This window comes from Pistacia vera, unplaced genomic scaffold (genome assembly GCF_008641045.1).
Source record: "Pistacia vera cultivar Batoury unplaced genomic scaffold, PisVer_v2 Contig665, whole genome shotgun sequence".
In the NCBI taxonomy this organism is placed as follows: Eukaryota; Viridiplantae; Streptophyta; class Magnoliopsida; order Sapindales; family Anacardiaceae; genus Pistacia; species Pistacia vera.
In genome coordinates, this window is record NW_022196518.1 from 68,832 (window position 1) to 87,000 (window position 18,169).

Genomic DNA, 18,169 nt, shown 5'->3' on the forward strand with positions numbered 1-18,169 from the left:
ACTTTAACCCACATATTGGATTTTCTTTACGTTTATATTTATAGAGCTCCCCAACTCACAAGATTGAAGTCACAAGGCACCCCGCGCCCTCCACACATTACCAATCTTGAATTTCATCTCTTCTCCTCTCAGCGTTCCTCAATTGCCTTTAAATAACCTGACTAGCCAAAATCCCTATAAAAATAAATCAGTCCAAATCATCAAAATCTACAAATCTCCTCAACTTTCTCGTAATAAAAAGCTAAAAGAAAGTGGCAAAGAGGTTATCTAGCAGTTGAATACGAGAGTTTTCTCCAATGAAACTGAGTGAGATGGTGGAGAAATGGAGGAAGAGAAAGAAGGGTCATTTTTCTGTATATACAAAGGAAGGAAAAAGGTTTGTTGTGCCTCTGTACTACTTGAATCACCCCATCTTCAGAGTGCTGTTAGAGATGGCTGAGGAAGAATTTGGAATAATCGCTAACGGGCCACTGCAAGTTCCTTGTGAGGAAGAACTGATGGACAACATTCTCTCTTTGCTAAGAAGAAATCAGAAGAAATCCCTCCCGCGATGCAGAGACAACTTACAGTTACATGGGAGCTTCAATAACCTCTTTCTTTCCACTCTTTCATGCTCATAATCAACATCATGATCAGCAAAATGTAGTTTCATTCATAAAATTAGGGCATGTTTAATTGATACTGAGGCTGTAGGAATGAATTCAAATGCCCTTATTGTCCTACCTTTGGTAATAGAATTAAATTAGTTCTATTTTAAATATTGTATTTGTCTGATCTTCATAGTTCACTTTCATCTTTTTTTGTTTCATGGCGAAATTCCAAAAAATGTACCGAGGATTTGCTTAATTTATAGGTTTCCAGAGCCCAAAGCCAAACATTGGAGCATACTTTATATTTTGTAACATATATAACACGAAAAATCAGTCGGACAACAGAGCACCGGACATGAAATAAACTAGAAAAGAGTGCATTCCACGCATGTTCATTTGACTGCTCTGTTTATGCACATTTACTGATAACTAAAAATTATAACTTGATTCTCAAAGTGCAGCAAATACAAGCGAAGGAGTACAGCATAAGGACTATGAACAAGGACATGAAATCGAGTGAAAAGCAGAATTAACTACTACTTCCATGGATATGTTCTCTACTAAAAACTTGAATTATTCAGATTCAGAGTTTGGAGGTTGCAAGCTTTATGAGATCCTTCCTGAGAATCTTGCCAGATGGATTCTTGGGAATTGCAACCACAAATGCTACTCTTCGGACTCTCTTGTATGGGGCAACCTGCAAATAGAATTGCTTGTTATAAACAGAAAATCAAAATGTTTCAAGGAGTTGGATTTGATGCTATAACATTTCACAACTAATTCATGAATACTTGTATACTTGTGATTAGTAAATTTCGCAAACCTGGCTTGCTACAAAATCCATGACTGCAGTCGCTGATAAATCACTTCCAGCTTTTCTTACAATGTATGCCATGGGATATTGCCCAACCTCCTTGTCCGGAAATCTGAAATACAACATATATCAATCAAACTGATGCTTCCGTTTCATTTAAAAAAGACACAAAAGGCTCCATCAGAATAAGGTTAATTACCGATGAGCTCTTATGAGTTATGATGCGAGAAAGCAAGTTAATAAAACTCATATAAATCAATGTAGAGGAACACGTACGGTATAACTGCAGTATCAGATATTTCTGGATGAGTAAGTAACAAGGCTTCTAATTCTGCCGGAGGGACCTGCCACATTGAGAGTCAATAGCCATTAGAGCATGTTCAATACCAGTAACTTTTTAATTTGAATAAAAATGTTAATAGATTCTTGCATACAAAATTAAAATGACGGTCTCATCCTTACTACAAATGATAAAAAGAGAAAAAGAGTTTGAAAAAAAAGGCCAGATTGAAAGAACTGAACTTAAAATAATCAATGTTCTGTTCACCTGATATCCCTTGTATTTAATCAGCTCCTTCAGTCGATCAACGACAAAAATGAAGCCATCCTCATCAATGTAGCATAGATCGCCAGTTCTCAACCATCCTTCGGAATCAAGGGTGGATGCAGTAGCTTCTTCATTACTAAAATAACCTGCAAGAATCGCACAAGGTATTGTTCATCAGCAGAAATGCATTAAATAGACAAGAATTGTACCATTTCTATAGCCATGAATTACACAATTAGCCTGGAATAGGAACTCAAAAATGGATTATTTGACATGATTTTAAATACAAGATCATTCAGCAAAAAAGTATAGTTCAGTGATCATCATAATGTTACTGGGATCAATAGACTATACTGGAAAACAATTAAATATGAATGCTTGCAATAGCAACCAACGCTTAATAGAATAACAGTGGGTGAGTACTTACATTGAATTCCTAAGAAGACCTTAATATCAATTAATCATATATGTTTTTCCCTGCTCAAGTGAAAAAGAAAAATAACCCCTTCCCGTTTCTTTTTGGATCCATTTAGATATGAAAATATCAACATAAGTAGATGGTGTAGTGCTACCTTTCATGATGGAGGGGCCCCTAAGCCAAAGCTCACCCGTTCTGTTCACCGGTAAAGCCTCACAACTATCCGGGTCCACAATCTTCGCCTCCATGCTCGGCGACAACATCCCCGCCGTACCATACCTTCTACTCTCCTCTAACGAATCCGTTGACGCCCCAATACCGGTCGACTCGGTCAAACCATACCCCTGAAGAATCTTCACCGTTGGATACTTCTGTAAGAACCCTTCTATCACTTCTTTACTCAGTGGAGCCCCACCAGACAAAACAGAGTGCAACGAACTCAAGTCATACTTTGACTTTAACTGATCCGCGCCGTTTATCATAGCTACGAGTATTGGTGGCACGAGAGGCAAGTTCGTTGCGCGGTATTTTGAAATCGACGATAGCATCTCGTGCATATCGAACTTGGACAGAACCACGATCGTTGATCCTGATGCGAGTAGGCCCATAGCAAACGCTGCTAGGCCATAGATGTGAAACATTGGAACCGTACAGATGAACGTTTCTTGTGCTTCTTCTAAATTGAATCGCTCCACAATGGTTTGTATCATCGCTATGAGATTACGATGGGACGATACCACACCCTTACTAGCACCGGTTGTACCAGACGAATAGAGGAGAGTAGCTGTGTCATCTTGGTTGACTCGGTCTCTAACTCGGCTTCCATTTGGTTCCTTATTCATCATTTCTTGTAAAGTAGTTAAAATTTTTGCTTCAGGAGTGATGTTTTGTGGATCATCGAGGAGTACGATTGGGAGGGACGAACCAGCGAGTTTCGGGATGAGTTCTTTGATAGTGAAAGCAAGTACAGGTTTTGAATCGGCAATTTGCTTGGCGATTTCTCTAGGAGTGTTGAGAGGATTTGTGGTTGTGATAATGGCACCGAGAGACATCACAGCGAGGCAGACAACGGGGAAGAAAATTGAGTTAGGGGAGAGAAGGAGGATAACGTGACCTTTTCGAATTCCCATGTCGGAGAGACAAGTGGCAACTGAATCAACCGCCCGCCAGAGCTCGGAGAAGGTGATTTGGCGGCCTGTGGTTGCGTCGATGAAAGCGGTCTTGCCATGGTGTGGCCTGGAAGAGATGTATGCTGTAACGTCAAGTGAATGGTTCTGTGGAAGTGGGATCGGCTTGCGTTTGCTGTAGAAAATGGAGTTTGATTTGCAGAATCCACTTCTTGGATCGACATTTTTGCTGCTAACTTGAGCCATGATCTATTTCTCTCTCTGTGGTCTGATCTTGAGTGTGTTTACAATGCCTCTTGCATCAGATCAGATGTACCTAGATTCAAACCTTTGACTGCTTAGTTTTGGCCTTTGTTGGCGTGCAGCGAATCGTGTTTCGTGGGAACTGGTATGAGTCGTTTCACTGATTAATCGCAGCCGTTCGATACTCTTCCATGGACCATGAGAGTGTCAGTTGTAACTCAGAGTCAGTCGATGAAAATGATTTTTTTTTTTTTTTNTGCTACTGGGATCAATAGACTATACTGGAAAACAATTAAATATGAATGCTTGCAATAGCAACCAACGTTTAATAGAATAACAATGGATGAGTACTTAAATTGAATTCCTATGAAGACCTTAATATCAATTAATCATATATGTTTTTCCCTGCTTAAGTGAAAAAGAAAAATAACCCCTTCCCGTTTCTTTTTGGATCCATTTAGATATGAAAATATCAACAGAAGTAGATGGTGTAGTGCTACCTTTCATGATGGAGGGGCCCCTAAGCCAAAGCTCACCCGTTCTGTTCACCGGTAAAGCCTCACCACTATCCGGGTCCACAATCTTCGCCTCCATGCTCGGCGACAACATCCCCGCCGTACCATACCTTCTACTCTCCTCTAACGAATCCGTTGACGCCCCAATACCGGTCGACTCGGTCAAACCATACCCCTGAAGAATCTTCACCGTTGGATACTTCTGTAAGAACCCTTCTATCACTTCTTTACTCAGTGGAGCCCCACCAGACAAAACAGAGTGCAACGAACTCAAGTCATACTTTGACTTTAACTGATCCGCGCCGTTTATCATAGCTACGAGTATTGGTGGCACGAGAGGCAAGTTCGTTGCGCGGTATTTTGAAATCGACGATAGCATCTCGTGCATATCGAACTTGGACAGAACCACGATCGTTGATCCTGATGCGAGTAGGCCCATAGCAAACGCTGCTAGGCCATAGATGTGAAACATTGGAACCGTACAGATGAACGTTTCTTGTGCTTCTTCTAAATTGAATCGCTCCACAATGGTTTGTATCATCGCTATGAGATTACGATGGGACGATACCACACCCTTACTAGCACCGGTTGTACCAGACGAATAGAGGAGAGTAGCTGTGTCATCTTGGTTGACTCGGTCTCTAACTCGGCTTCCATTTGGTTCCTTATTCATCATTTCTTGTAAAGTAGTTAAAATTTTTGCTTCAGGAGTGATGTTTTGTGGATCATCGAGGAGTACGATTGGGAGGGACGAACCAGCGAGTTTCGGGATGAGTTCTTTGATAGTGAAAGCAAGTACAGGTTTTGAATCGGCAATTTGCTTGGCGATTTCTCTAGGAGTGTTGAGAGGATTTGTGGTTGTGATAATGGCACCGAGAGACATCACAGCGAGGCAGACAACGGGGAAGAAAATTGAGTTAGGGGAGAGAAGGAGGATAACGTGACCTTTTCGAATTCCCATGTCGGAGAGACAAGTGGCAACTGAATCAACCGCCCGCCAGAGCTCGGAGAAGGTGATTTGGCGGCCTGTGGTTGCGTCGATGAAAGCGGTCTTGCCATTGTGTGGCCTGGAAGAGATGTATGCTGTAACGTCAAGTGAATGGTTCTGTGGAAGTGGGATCGGCTTGCGTTTGCTGTAGAAAATGGAGTTTGATTTGCAGAATCCACTTCTTGGATCGACATTTTTGCTGCTAACTTGAGCCATGATCTATTTCTCTCTCTGTGGTCTGATCTTGAGTGTGTTTATAATGCCTCTTGCATCAGATCAGATGTACCTAGACTCAAACCTTTGACTGCTTAGTTTTGGCCTTTGTTGGCGTGCAGCGAACCGTGTTTCGTGGTAACTGGTAAGAGTCGTTTCACTGATTAATCGCAGCCGTTCGATACTCTTCCATGGACCATGAGAGTGTCAGTTGTAACTCAGAGTCAGTCGATGAAAATGATTTTTTTTTTTTTTTTTTCAGTTAAATAAAGCTATTTCTGCACGTGCAAATTACACTACTTTGACGGTAGATTTTTTTTTTTTCAATTTGCAGATGATGAAGTACGCATTATTGCCTGCACGTGTAAAACGAAATTATTGCGAATTCTAGTAAAAGTGTGATATTAACACGTGTATACATTAGCCCAGTTCTACTTAAAGCAAAATCCACGTATGATGAAAACAATAGAGTGATAGGCCCGAATCTAATCCAATGCATAAGCCCATAAACAAAACCGAGCATGTGGCCCAAAAGAGGGACTTGCAATACTGATCTCGTGCGGCGGGTCCAGGAAATATGATTTTAATGAGGTCAATGTATACAAATCCAACGGCTCATATTGTGAAATCTGCATTACCGGTTGAACTAAGCACAGCCAAGCCAAATAGTCGTTGTAGCTTGGACCATTTTCACTAGTCGATTCGATTTAGGGCTTGCAGAGAGAAAGAGAAAGATGGGAGGAGGAGACCATGGCGAGAGCGTCACATACAAGGGCGTGACCTTGCATAAGCCTAAGCGATGGCACACCCTTACCGGCAAGGGCTTGTGCGCCGTCATGTGGTATCTCCTTGGCTTCTTCTTTTCGTTTAATTTTATTAGAACCTAATCTTATTTCTATTTGTTTGGTTTAATTTGCTCTAAAAGAACTCTTGAATCCGATTTATCTTGTTGCTTAGTGTCAGATTCTTAGTTATGATCCGATCTGAATGCTTTTATTTTATATATTTTTGTTTCATATTACATTGTGCAACTCTATTATTGGACTATATTTTCAATTTATCTGCTTGAGATCTTTCGTTTTGATTATTGAATGAATTTATGTTTTTGTATCTTTATGTTGAAGTTAAATACGATAGTTTTGTTTGGAAATGACTGTAAATGACCCTATTAGTATCTTTTCGGTGGTTTTGGTAAAGCGATATCTAGAAAAAAGGATAATTTAACTGCTCTTTAACCTCATTAAGTTTGTTGATGTTTGATATTTCAGGTTTTGGGTTCTCTACAGGGCTAAGCAAGATGGTCCTGTAGTTTTGGTAAGACTCAATTCTGTTTCAGCTTTCCTGTGATTGAGCCTGTTAAGGTGATAGTATCTCATTTTTTTTATTCTGTTTTCTTAGGGTTGGCGACATCCTTGGGAGGGCCATGATGACCATGGTCATGGACATGATCATTAGGTAATTTTGTCTTATGATTTGATGATTGATTGTTATGAATTATTTAGCTAATTATGAAATTGTGAATTAAATCAATTGCATTTTGGGATATTTATGGGGATTGTCAAGGTGCATTCTTGCTGCTTTAGTTGCTTATTAGCAATTTTTTTTTTTAAAAAAAAAAAGAAAAGAAAGAATGAACTATAATTCCAGGTTTTATGGAGCTTTATGATTAGAGTATGAACTATATTTTGGTTATCCTCCTGGGGTATCATTCTTGATGATAAGGACTAAACTTTTGGCCTCACTCATTTTCGAGGAAAAAGGGTTAAAGGTAGACATTACAGTGTATGTTTCTGTCAAATATTAGGTATGAAGGCATAATAGGCTCGATATTATGTTATATTATCATTAAATTAAAAGCTATTACATATTTGTTCTGTTGGCTTTAGATATGAACATGAGACCTAGGATTGATTTTTTGCTGCAGGTTCTTTCTTCTTTTCTTTTCTTTTAGGAAAAAGAGAAGTTTGGGAGGTGGGGGCTGTGATGACCACCTCTGAGAGTTGGCTGGCAATTGAAGTGTATTAGTAGTCATTTCATAGTTTCATGGTTCAGTAGTATGGCCTTTTTGTTCTTCTCAACAAGTGGCAGTTGTTATCAAGTCATTTATTTATGTTATCACATCCTGCTGAATTTTTTTGCTTGATTAGAGAGTGAAGTTCCTGTCTGAATTCTTTGTCAATGTTTACCCATCTCATATCACTGCCTTTGATTTGATGGCCAGCGATTGTATTGGATGTTGAATTGAAAGAAAAGTGCTTCAATATAATCTTCTTTTAAAGTTTTTTTTTTTTTGGGTTTTTCCTTTTTATAGCATTTGTATGTGGGATGAAATCAGAAAATATGCTTACATCCTATTGATTGTAGGAATCCAATTGAAAAGCCAAAGGGAGAATCCATAAAGGTTCTTTAGTGGATCCACAGTACGAAGGTCATCTGGAATATCCTTCTTGTTTCTTTTCACTCAATAAACTGGTCGTGATGGGTGTAATGCCAAACAAATTTCATGTTAACATGTTAGTTTGTAAGAGGGATCTTTTTTACAGTTCACATTTATATGTGCACATGTGTGCTTCTATCCTTTGTGACGTTATGATGGATTTGAATGAAGCCCGAATTGCATTATCAGCATTCTTTTATATTGTTTCATTGTCAGTATTCTGTCTTTTATCTATGTTTTGCGCAGATCTATATATGAGAGTAATTAACTCCAACCACCCTATTTTCTGCTTTATCTTCATTGTTTTCAAATTTAAATAACATAATGTTATCTGTGTTTTGAAGAACAAGATCATAAAATAAGACTATCCAGTCAACTAGTGGATGGGATTACTTTGGACAGTTAGGTGAAACCCTGTGTGTGAGGTGAATTGAGTACTATGTTTTCTCAGATTTTTTTTTCTTGTTTTACTATCACGCATAGGAAAACAAGCTGAGTCGAGTTTTTGACTTATCGAGCTCGGCTTGTTTGCTACAAGATCGAGCTCGAGTCAGAGAAACTCGAGTTCGAGTCGAGTTCAAGTCCACTCGACTTCATCTTCATCATCTGCATCTTTATCTCCATCATTTGCATCATTTGCATATCTTTATCTCCATCATCTTCATATTCATCCTTTCTTTGTCTTTATCTCCATCATCTTCATCTTCATCTTCATCTCATCTTCATCTTCATCTTTGTTTTCATCTTCATCTTCGTCTTCGTCTTCATCTCATCTTCATCTTCATCTTCATCTTCGTCTTCTTCTTCATCATCATCCTTTTCTTCGTCTTTATCTCCATCATCTTCAACTTCATCTTCATCTTCATCTTCATCTTCGTCTCATCTTCATCTTCATCTTTGTTTTCATCTTCATCTTCATCTTCGTCCCTATCTCATCTTCATCTTGCAGAGCATCACGAGTTACATAGACTTACGCTAATTCCATCTCCATCATCTTCATCTTCGTTTTCGTCTTCTTCCAAAACACAACCATTATGTTGATTTTTATTTTTATTTTTTATCATGAATATTTGCAAGAACAAATTTAGGGGTTAGGTTTTGTCGATTTGGTATATCTGATTTGGAGGTTTAATTTTGTGTTTTAGTCTTTTAGAACAAATTACATCGAGGGATTAAATGTCTTTTTTACAAATTTTTAAAACTAAAGAATATAGATAATACTTCAGTCCCCATTATTTATAAAATATAACAAATGGAACCTTGCTTAGTTGAGCCACATCAGACTCGCGAGCCTATGAGCCGAGTCTCCCCATGTTCGAACTCGGCTCGTTTTATATAGCGAGCTTGAGCCAAGTCGAGTTGGCTCGCAAGCTGCTCGGCTCGTCTGACAGTCCTAATCATGCAGTAGCCTAATTGACACGAAATCTCCCTTTTCCTAAGGCATGAGTGTGGACCTTCCTCTTGTAGTTTGGTAAAAAGAAACTGAACGCTGCATGCAATAATATCACCATCCTTCATGAACAAACTTCCATTTTTTTTTTGAAAAAAAAAAATGGTTTCTTTGTCTTTGGACATCTTTGCTGACATTGCTGTTGTATTACCTGGACAATCTTCCATTCAGAACCTTATAATTAGTTCTAACTCAAGATCAATCAGAGTCTTATAATTTTGATGCCCAAGCGGTGCCACTGCCACAACACTCTTGATTCCCACTCAAAGCCAGGTCCCTTGATTTCTCTCATCGAGCTCCGATCGCTGGAAGAGGAAGCAATTGCAAACCCTTAACAATTAGCTGTTTTGCTTACAAGAAAGGAAGAAAGATTTGCAAATTATGTTAAGATAACAAATCGCATTGGAACAATAAGCTGCTGGGAGACAAATTTGTATATCACCCATCCGTGTGTTGTACACGTGCAGTTGATTATTGCAAAATGCTGAACTAAACAAGATTTAGATTGTCTAATTATGTCATCTCTCAATTAAACAAAGTTTAGATTGTTATATTAACAAGTGGAAGAGATGCTCGTAAACAGAAGACAATTTGTTTGTCGGTGGAACAACTTTGTCTTGACATACTAATATTTTACTTAGAAAAATTTGCACGATTCGACAGGGGATCTCTCCAACTCCTCTGCAAGGTTGTATTTGGCTTGGCACCATGACTGGACGAGAAGCATACAATCGTGTAGTCTAAATAATTAAGCCAAGGACAAACAAATATAGATATGACATCTGTATGCGCATGCTCAAAATTCAGAATTATGCGCATTGACTTTTGGAATTTTATTACGGGTCCAACTTGAATTGCATTTGGAGAGACACTTCTTCTCTAGCCAGACTGGAGAGTGCAATCATTCTTCTTACAAGACTAAATAGCTTCTAGATGAAGAACAGTTAAGCATACTGTTGATGCAGTTTTTACATTTAGAAGAAGTACGTAATGAAACTTACAACAGTTAAGCATACTGTTGATGCAGTTTTTACATTTAGGAGAAGTACGTAATGAAACTTACACAAGGGTTTGTAGTAAATTGGTATTTTAATGCTGGATTAATGTGAAGATAAAAAGCACACACAAAGAATGTAAGGTTTTTAAAGTGGTTCGGATACAAAATGTAATCTTAGTCCACTGTTATTTTTTTACTTTTCTTGTGTATTTTTCACATACAAACGAGCTTAGCTCTTAAGACATATGGGACGGTTTTGAATAGTAGGAAAAAGGGTCTCAAAAAGATTCCTATTGAGTGAGAGATCGGTTTATATACTATTACATTGGGTGGACTTGCACATGAAGTAATCTTCACATAGAATGACACGTGACCTGAATGGCAACACAACCTTAAGACTTATCAATGAAATAATCCTTAAAAGAATTATAAATGAAACAACTCTCTCATAGAGTGGAGTGACACGTGATCTGAATGACAGCACAACCTTAGAATACATGGCGTGAATCCATGCTTATGGATTTACCTCATAACATATAATTATATCAACATTGGCAATTTATTTTCACAGTTTTCATATACAACATCAAGTTGATGAATTAAGTTCGATCAGAACTTATAATTATCGATAAAGCCAGTCTAGTATGAAGAGTCAATCACAAGGATTCTTATTGATACAATGATCATGACCTCAGGTGTCACGTTAATTAACCTAATGATATGATCAGAAATGAACACTTTAATGTAAAGAATGAAACAATGCAATATATAAGTTAAAATAATCAGTGTAACATACAGTAATACAGATTGATTTATATCAGAAAGAAATTAATATTGATCAGTGTATCCATTATGTGCTGCGTGTGAGTGGCGAGCTAGGGCATGGCAAAGCTCTTAAATAATGGTTTGCCAATTGCCAACCGTGGATTCTATAGCCTCTCTTAGTTGGTAAGTATGTTGAGAAGTGAAACCCTAGTTTGAATCAAACGCCTCGAGATGCACTCCAACTCAACCTCAAGAACTTCAATGGCAATCTCCACTCCCTCCATTCTTTTGTTTGCACTTTGAACTTCTTCTTCGTCCCAGATATCGTATAAACTTTGTCCACTTGACGGCATAAACTTTGACGTGAAAGACCCTTTAGCCGATTTTCTGACGAGCCACGGTATAGATATAAGAGATAAGAGTGACTCCACTATAGAGATTGTTATTACTCTTACTTCTTTTAACACATCCACAACTACCATAAGCTTGGAGTCTACAGAATATATATCTGATGTGATTGATTTGTTCGTCATCCCTTTTAGTGAGTGCAAGCACTTCAATGTCTGTTTCTTCAACTTCTTTCTATAGCGATTGTAAGCTGCAATTTTGGCACTAATATCTGACTCGCCAATAATCACTCTGCGCAAAGTAGATTGTAGGTCTTGAAGATGCTCTTTGACAAGCAAAAGAACGTCTTTGGATATGCCACACACTTCCAGCATTCTCAGCGATGCTTCTGAGACTTCATTAACCCATTTCTCTTGTCGGTGGTGGACAAGAGCTTTTTGGATCACTGGTGAGTGAAGAAGGTCATTAGCTGAGTTGTGCAAGTCTCTGAGAGCATTGAAATTTAGGGGTGCCATTTTGAAACAAGTTAAGAATCGAAGCAAGAATGGAGTTCGTTTGTATATAGAAAATTACACAAGGGATGGATATTGAGGATAATGAGCAATAGAAGCTAGTTTTCTGATATTGGTTTTATGGGGAAACCATGAAGAGACAACTTATCCCGTATTAGATCTCAGATCTTGAGGAAATGTACCATGAGGTATCCTTCCTAGTACGGTATTTGGCTTATTGGAAACAGCTAAGGGACTAAATTAATTCGTACACTTGTCTTGAGGAACCTTCTATACGACAAATTTGTTCAGATATCGTTGTTGTGAAATAGACTAATATGGAATCGTATGCATGCACGAGAGCAGGCTGCCAGCCTGTGTATCTAATCCGTATAAATTAAACAAGCTGTTGCAACAAGCTGCAAGAAAATCAGGCAATTTCTGAATTAATAAACAACTGTACATGATTTTGTTGTCCTTGAATATGACAAAGAATATGAGACTAAGATCCACTGTTCCGGCCAGGCACTTCCAAGAAATTTTTGTGAAGGTTCCAAGATAATGAAGCGTGCTGACTTTTGGATAATCAAACATGGTTGCTTCAATTGAAAGGGGGTAAGGAGCAATGCATAACTGCAAGTTCGAAAAAAGGGGCATTGGATTTGGGCCTGATAGGCTGAGGGAAGTGGGAAATAGAAATTGTTTCAAGCATTGCCCATGCAAATTAACACATAAAGTTATAAGACTAAATGACATATTCTCACTTGAGGCTTAGGCGAAATCCCAAATTGATACCCTGATTGCATTTATTCCAGATTCTAACCCTTAAAATAATAAAAAAATTGTTTAATATAACAGTAAAAGGGTAAGTTGGTCATTTTGCGGAAGGCAGGGCACGTCAGCAGATCGCCACCTCTAATAGTGCTTCGGTGCACATTAGCAAACGACAAGCCCAACGATTTTTGCCCTTTTCTGACGATTCTTCCACCCAAAATCACCCTTTCCACCACCATTTGAACTTTCATCCTCCCCTCTACAAAACCTTACCCTTCACAACCCCTCATCACATATCGATCGCTAGCCACGGCAGCCGCGTTGTGCAACTATTTTTTGTCAGTTTTTGGATGTTTTGAGTGGCAAAAAGCCCTACCACCACCACTATTTGACTCCTCACATCCCCCCTACAAAACCCCTAACCTTCCTGACCACGACAGCTCACCGTTTGCCAGCCACAACAACTCCAAAAAATGCAATGAACACGAACCTCTCGGCTAGCGAACAACGACTAAACGATTGCTGGGGACATAGGGGTTTTGTAGAGTTGGAGACGCTTGTTGCAGTGGTGGTTTCCAATTGGATTTTTGCCGCCAGAATCTGGAGAAGAACAATGAGACCCTAAACCTAACGGCGCCGTCGATCAGAGGGGCCAATGAGTCAAGAACCAAAGGGGTTTTGGATGACAGACTATGGGGAAGGTGATGGAGGTGACCAGGGGGTTCAGCGTCGTCGAAAACAGCCCAAATTGGGCAAAAACTGAGAGGGTCCACAGTTGCCAAGGTTGTTATTGAAGTAATTTGAAAATAAGATGATTAATTTTCTAATTCTACTAATTTAGGGGTTAATAAGAAATTTATTAATTTATTTGTTAAGGGTATTATGGTAATAGCACCCTCTGTAATCTAAAAATTGTTAACAGTATACTTTAAAGGTAGGAATCTAAAATAAATACAACCAGGGATACCAACTTGGGATTTCTCCAAACTTTGGGTGGAAATATGTCTTACTCAAGTTATAAAGGTGTAGTAATTTCGGCGAGGGCAGTTCAACTAACTTTTGTCTTAGGTTTGAACCTCTGATTAATTCAACTTAGGAAGGTGTTCAACGAATTGATTATGGGCTTTTGCGTTAGGGAATAACGTAATAAAGCAAAAGACATTTTTGAAATTCTTATTCGAAGAATGGCTTTTGATCTTTGCTTTACGGTGGCCTTTTAACTAATTAAATCAAAAGGGAGTAGGAAATTATGCAACTTGTGGTATTTGATAACATGAGATTTAGATATGGTGAGGGAGCCGACAATTGCATACCCGAACATTCCTGAAGCCCTTTTCACATTGTAGTTAGCCTAGCTGTGCTCCAAATTATATGAATTGACCAGGAAATTGCATGGGGATAAAAGTGAATGTCAGCCTCCTCAGCACACAAAAAAAAGAGGCATTGCTACTTTGGACTTTGAAACTGAAATGCATCCCTTAAAAGTCCAAGTTCACTCTACTTTAAATTTAGAATCGCATTTAAATTAATCGGGAGTTCAGGACCTGTATATAAAATGACAGCCTACCAAAGACGGTTGTTGCCTGATATAGACAAAGAGGATCCTTCTTACTTTAATCTATTCTGCTTTTGGTTATGAGTTGTCACTAATTATGAACCATCGCTTAGTTTAAAACGACCAACCAAAATGTTAGTGTATTTCCCTTTTTCTTGATAGAGAGAGGAACCGTTCAATTTCAGACTTCATAGTCTGGATAAACTTGTATTAACTTGTGTACTGATACAAGTAAACCTTGATTTAAAATGAATGAACTGTGTTAATCCAATGTGAAATAGAGAAAGAAAGTAAGGTGTAAAGGGTCCCATAAAACCCTCCAAAACTTTACCAGCCACGCCACGCGGGTTTAATCGAGGAATAATGGATTCAACAAGAGGTCGTTTTCTTTCCAAGTATTTTCGTGGAAAAGATGTATACGTTAAACCCACTTATAAGGACCATGGAAGGAAACTCTTAGTAAAAGGAATTGTTATGGTAATTTTCAGATAATTTATTTTCTTTTGACTAAGGATGGTTACAAGGAGAGGGAGGATTCAAAGAATACAGATACTTTTTCATTCTTTCTTCTGAACGTGTTAATGACTTCATGTTCAGGATGGAAATTCTGGATTTACGTTGAAACTAACGAAGAAAATGCGACGTGGGTCCAAAGGGTTTCTTACGTTCAATCCCAAAACGTTGAAAAGAATGAAGAGAATAAACCGACTTGTATTGTCAATCAATTTGTAATTAATTTAAGAAACAGAAATCGTCAAACTTTTCTCGTTTCTTCAACTGTTCAAAATGGAATACTATTCTTTCTTCTTTCTTACTAAGAAATTGCTGTAGTTTTTCCAATGAATATCACACAACGCAGCAGGCTCATAATATGTAAATGTAAACGTTGAGATAAATCCCTAAAGTTTGCGTCGTCAGACTATACAACTCTGGGATATTACTGTTTCTGGTGTAGGAATTATTTCCCAGCCTCAGAAATATATATACATTATACAAGTATATAAATAAGGAACAAAACAGTATATTCTGATTCTGAGTCAAATGTTTAAGCACGAACCCCTTTAGTGCACCTTATCTGTTGCACGTGTGGTGTTGTATTTTACTGGATTGTTGGACTTTGCCAATCACAAAAAGTAAAACGAGCATTGAAAATCTGAAGATAAAGTATGTCCCTCAACGCCTACCACTACCAACATTTAAACGCAGCCACCTATCGAAACTACAAGATACAGCCAACTATATCCAGTTGGCTAAGTGCTTGGTCCAGTGGAAAAAAGTTATCACATAATTTACCAACCATGATTTCTGTCCTTTTAAAAGTTACTCCCAAGCTGTTTAATTACGAAGTCTATATCAAATTTCTTGAGTTGCTCATTCAAGTTTTGGCTAAATCGGAGTACTGGATTTGAGCTAACAGGAACAAATACAGAGTCGTGACAATATTGTAAGAACTATAAGTACAGGATCTTCCAAAACAAGCACTAAAAACTGTCATTTAATCTGTGTCTCACGTAGTACTTAAAGCAGTTTAAATGTTTCTGATAATGGCCACAGTTGTACTGGTTATAATCGTTTACAGCAATTTATTCAAAGCCAGTAATAGTTATATCGTATATCGACCCACATATATTTCAAGGTTTGATTTTATTACTATGATTAAAAAGTCTGATTAAGATCATCTTGTTTCAAGTACAAAATGGCTCGATAAATTAATTATTCTTAAAGGTGATCCTTTCCTCTTTAGTTTAATTCGTTTATTTCGTTTACCTGAAGTGGTGAAACAGAGTGCGAGGTGGAGAGAAACTAGTGGATAAGTGAAGACTGAGATTACGCAATCGTGGAGGAGGAAGAATCCTGTCGGTGAATTTGGTAAAGCGAAAAAAAATTCTTCTGGTTTATAAAGTCCACGTGGGATTACAGGATTCCAGGGGTGACCAAATTATCACTGCTACTACTCCTATATATGGTATCGTTCTATGTTACTCTATTTGTGTCAAGCAATCTTCTTTTGAAGAAATATTTCTGCTCAAAAGCTCAAACCATTCACATTGAAGTTAACAAACAGTAACAAATACAGAGAGAAAAAGGGACAAAGAAGAGACAGATGGAGGAGAACAAAGGAGCAGTTAAGTCAAGGTTCCAAAGGGTTTGTGTTTTCTGTGGAAGCAGTACTGGCAAGAGAAATTGTTATCGTGATGCTGCCCTTGAGCTTGGCCAAGAACTGGTGCTTATTTATTATTATTATTTTCAATTCATTTCTTTTGGTATTTGATTTGTAAGCTTGGAGCTAACAGAGTTCTTTAATTATTAGATTCTGCTTTTTCTTGGTCTAAAAACTCAGTTTGTCTGTGAAGGTCTCTAGGAAGTTGGATCTTGTTTATGGAGGAGGAAGTGTTGGCTTGATGGGTTTGATTTCTCAAGAGGTCCATCGTGGTGGTGGGCGTGTTTTAGGGTAAGAAAACTTCTCAAGAATTAATCATGGTAGTTTTCTGATTTGAAACAGATTATATAGTTGAAATATATAATAATAAGTTCGGTTTGGTTTCTTGATTTATTTACAGAATCATCCCGAAAACTCTGATGAGCAAGGAGGTATATAAATACAACAAGCTCATCTGGGTCGTTCTCTCTTCAGTTAATTAAGAAGTTGAAGTCCCCTAATTTGTGCTACAGCGAATTAAATTATGATATATGACTTGCTTTGTACTTGCAGATAACTGGAGAAACAGTGGGAGAGGTGAAGCCAGTAGCTGACATGCACCAAAGAAAAGCCGAGATGGCCCGCCATTCTGACTGTTTTATTGCCTTACCAGGTCTCTCTCCCAAGATGATGCTCTAATTAATTAATCATGTTTTGAGTTTTGACAATTACTTACTAATAATGTGTTTACTATAATCAGGTGGATATGGAACTCTTGAAGAGTTATTAGAAGTCATCACATGGGCCCAGCTTGGAATCCACGACAAACCTGTAAAGCGATTCACGTCTAATCAATCTTTCTCGCTAAAGTTTGAAATTTTTTCCCGATTTCATTGTTTTTTTTTTTTTTTTGTCTAATTCTAGACAATAAATTTGCATGGTACAGGTGGGTTTGATTAATGTAGATGGTTACTACAACTCTCTTTTAACCTTCATCGACAAAGCTGTTGATGATGGCTTCATTAGTCCTTCTCAGAGAAGCATAATCGTCTCTGCTCCAAATGCGAAAGAGCTTGTCCAAAAGCTTGAAGTGGGTTCTTCTTCTCTGGAATTTTAATGCTGTGCTTTTGTTATTTAATGATCGTTTTGTACATGGTGAATCGTGTTTAATTAATTTTGGCTTCACTATCTTTTGTTAATTTGATTAGGATTACATACCTATGCACGATGGAGTTGTTGCCAAGGCCAAGTGGGAGGCTGAGCAAGTAGAGCTCAATACATCTTTGAAGACAGAGATTGCTCGTTAATTAATTGGGACGAGAACAAAATTCAGCTCTCTCTCTCTGTGCGTTTGTTTATTATATATCTCTAGGCTTTTGGATAGTATTCTTGAAGGAATCTAACTAAGGTTTCTCCTTTTCAATTTTGTAAATATTGATGTAGAAAGGAAGGGGGAATTCAATTGAAAGAAGAAGGTTGTTATTAACTCTCTTGTAATTTATGATTGAAAAGAAAAAAATTGAAATTCTATCCACAAACAAGCATGCAGCTTTTTAATATTCTTCCTGGCATGCCTGCTGCTCCTGCTCTCTCTTGCTTAAGACATCCATCATGATTTATGAGAAATTTTGGTAATCGAAGCTCACACGTGGGCCCATCAAAACATTGGTTTGATCCTTTTGAATGGGAACTAAATTCATTGATCAAGAATCTGAATGAATTTTACAAATAGATATCACCTTAATTTTTCCAAAGGG

General features: G+C 38.0%; 5 protein-coding genes across 8 annotated transcripts; 3 read left to right on the plus strand and 2 right to left on the minus strand.

The window, feature by feature from the left end:
* Positions 1–221: 221 nt before the first annotated feature.
* On the plus strand, positions 222–770 carry LOC116112623 (auxin-induced protein 6B). The gene has a single exon (XM_031398739.1). The coding sequence runs from the start codon at positions 297–299 to the stop codon at positions 618–620; it is 324 nt and encodes a 107-aa protein (XP_031254599.1). The 5' UTR covers positions 222–296; the 3' UTR covers positions 621–770.
* A 107-nt stretch (positions 771–877) lies between these two features.
* LOC116112622 (4-coumarate--CoA ligase-like 5) lies at positions 878–5,558 on the minus strand. Of its 3 annotated transcripts, none has more exons than XM_031398737.1 (5): positions 4,240–5,558; positions 1,952–2,097; positions 1,681–1,748; positions 1,414–1,516; positions 878–1,287 (listed from the first exon to the last, which is right to left on the minus strand). In XM_031398737.1, the coding sequence occupies exons 1-5, from the start codon at positions 5,456–5,458 to the stop codon at positions 1,174–1,176; spliced, it is 1,650 nt and encodes a 549-aa protein (XP_031254597.1). In that variant the 5' UTR covers positions 5,459–5,558; the 3' UTR covers positions 878–1,173. The 3 variants fall into 3 exon arrangements, with proteins under 3 accessions (XP_031254597.1, XP_031254596.1, XP_031254598.1); XM_031398736.1 differs by lacking the exon at positions 4,240–5,558 and adding an exon at positions 2,524–3,742; XM_031398738.1 differs by lacking the exon at positions 4,240–5,558 and adding an exon at positions 2,524–3,742 and having other exon boundaries at positions 1,677–1,748.
* Positions 5,559–6,070: 512 nt separating this feature from the next.
* Positions 6,071–8,101, plus strand: LOC116112675 (NADH dehydrogenase [ubiquinone] 1 beta subcomplex subunit 2). 2 transcript variants are annotated; one of them, XM_031398795.1, is made up of 4 exons: positions 6,071–6,296; positions 6,724–6,769; positions 6,854–6,910; positions 7,380–7,784. In XM_031398795.1, the coding sequence occupies exons 1-3, from the start codon at positions 6,190–6,192 to the stop codon at positions 6,908–6,910; spliced, it is 210 nt and encodes a 69-aa protein (XP_031254655.1). In that variant the 5' UTR covers positions 6,071–6,189; the 3' UTR covers positions 7,380–7,784. The 2 variants fall into 2 exon arrangements, with proteins under 2 accessions (XP_031254655.1, XP_031254654.1); XM_031398794.1 differs by lacking the exon at positions 7,380–7,784 and adding an exon at positions 7,820–8,101 and having other exon boundaries at positions 6,075–6,296.
* A 3,077-nt stretch (positions 8,102–11,178) lies between these two features.
* On the minus strand, positions 11,179–12,026 carry LOC116112636. The gene has a single exon (XM_031398756.1). It carries the CDS (start codon positions 11,965–11,967, stop codon positions 11,281–11,283), a length of 687 nt encoding a protein of 228 aa, XP_031254616.1. The 5' UTR covers positions 11,968–12,026; the 3' UTR covers positions 11,179–11,280.
* Positions 12,027–16,086: 4,060 nt separating this feature from the next.
* LOC116112637 (cytokinin riboside 5'-monophosphate phosphoribohydrolase LOG5-like) lies at positions 16,087–17,898 on the plus strand. Its single transcript, XM_031398757.1, has 7 exons — positions 16,087–16,496; positions 16,627–16,724; positions 16,834–16,864; positions 16,986–17,085; positions 17,173–17,243; positions 17,359–17,502; positions 17,621–17,898. The coding sequence occupies exons 1-7, from the start codon at positions 16,377–16,379 to the stop codon at positions 17,717–17,719; spliced, it is 663 nt and encodes a 220-aa protein (XP_031254617.1). The 5' UTR covers positions 16,087–16,376; the 3' UTR covers positions 17,720–17,898.
* The last annotated feature ends 271 nt before the right edge of the window (positions 17,899–18,169 follow it).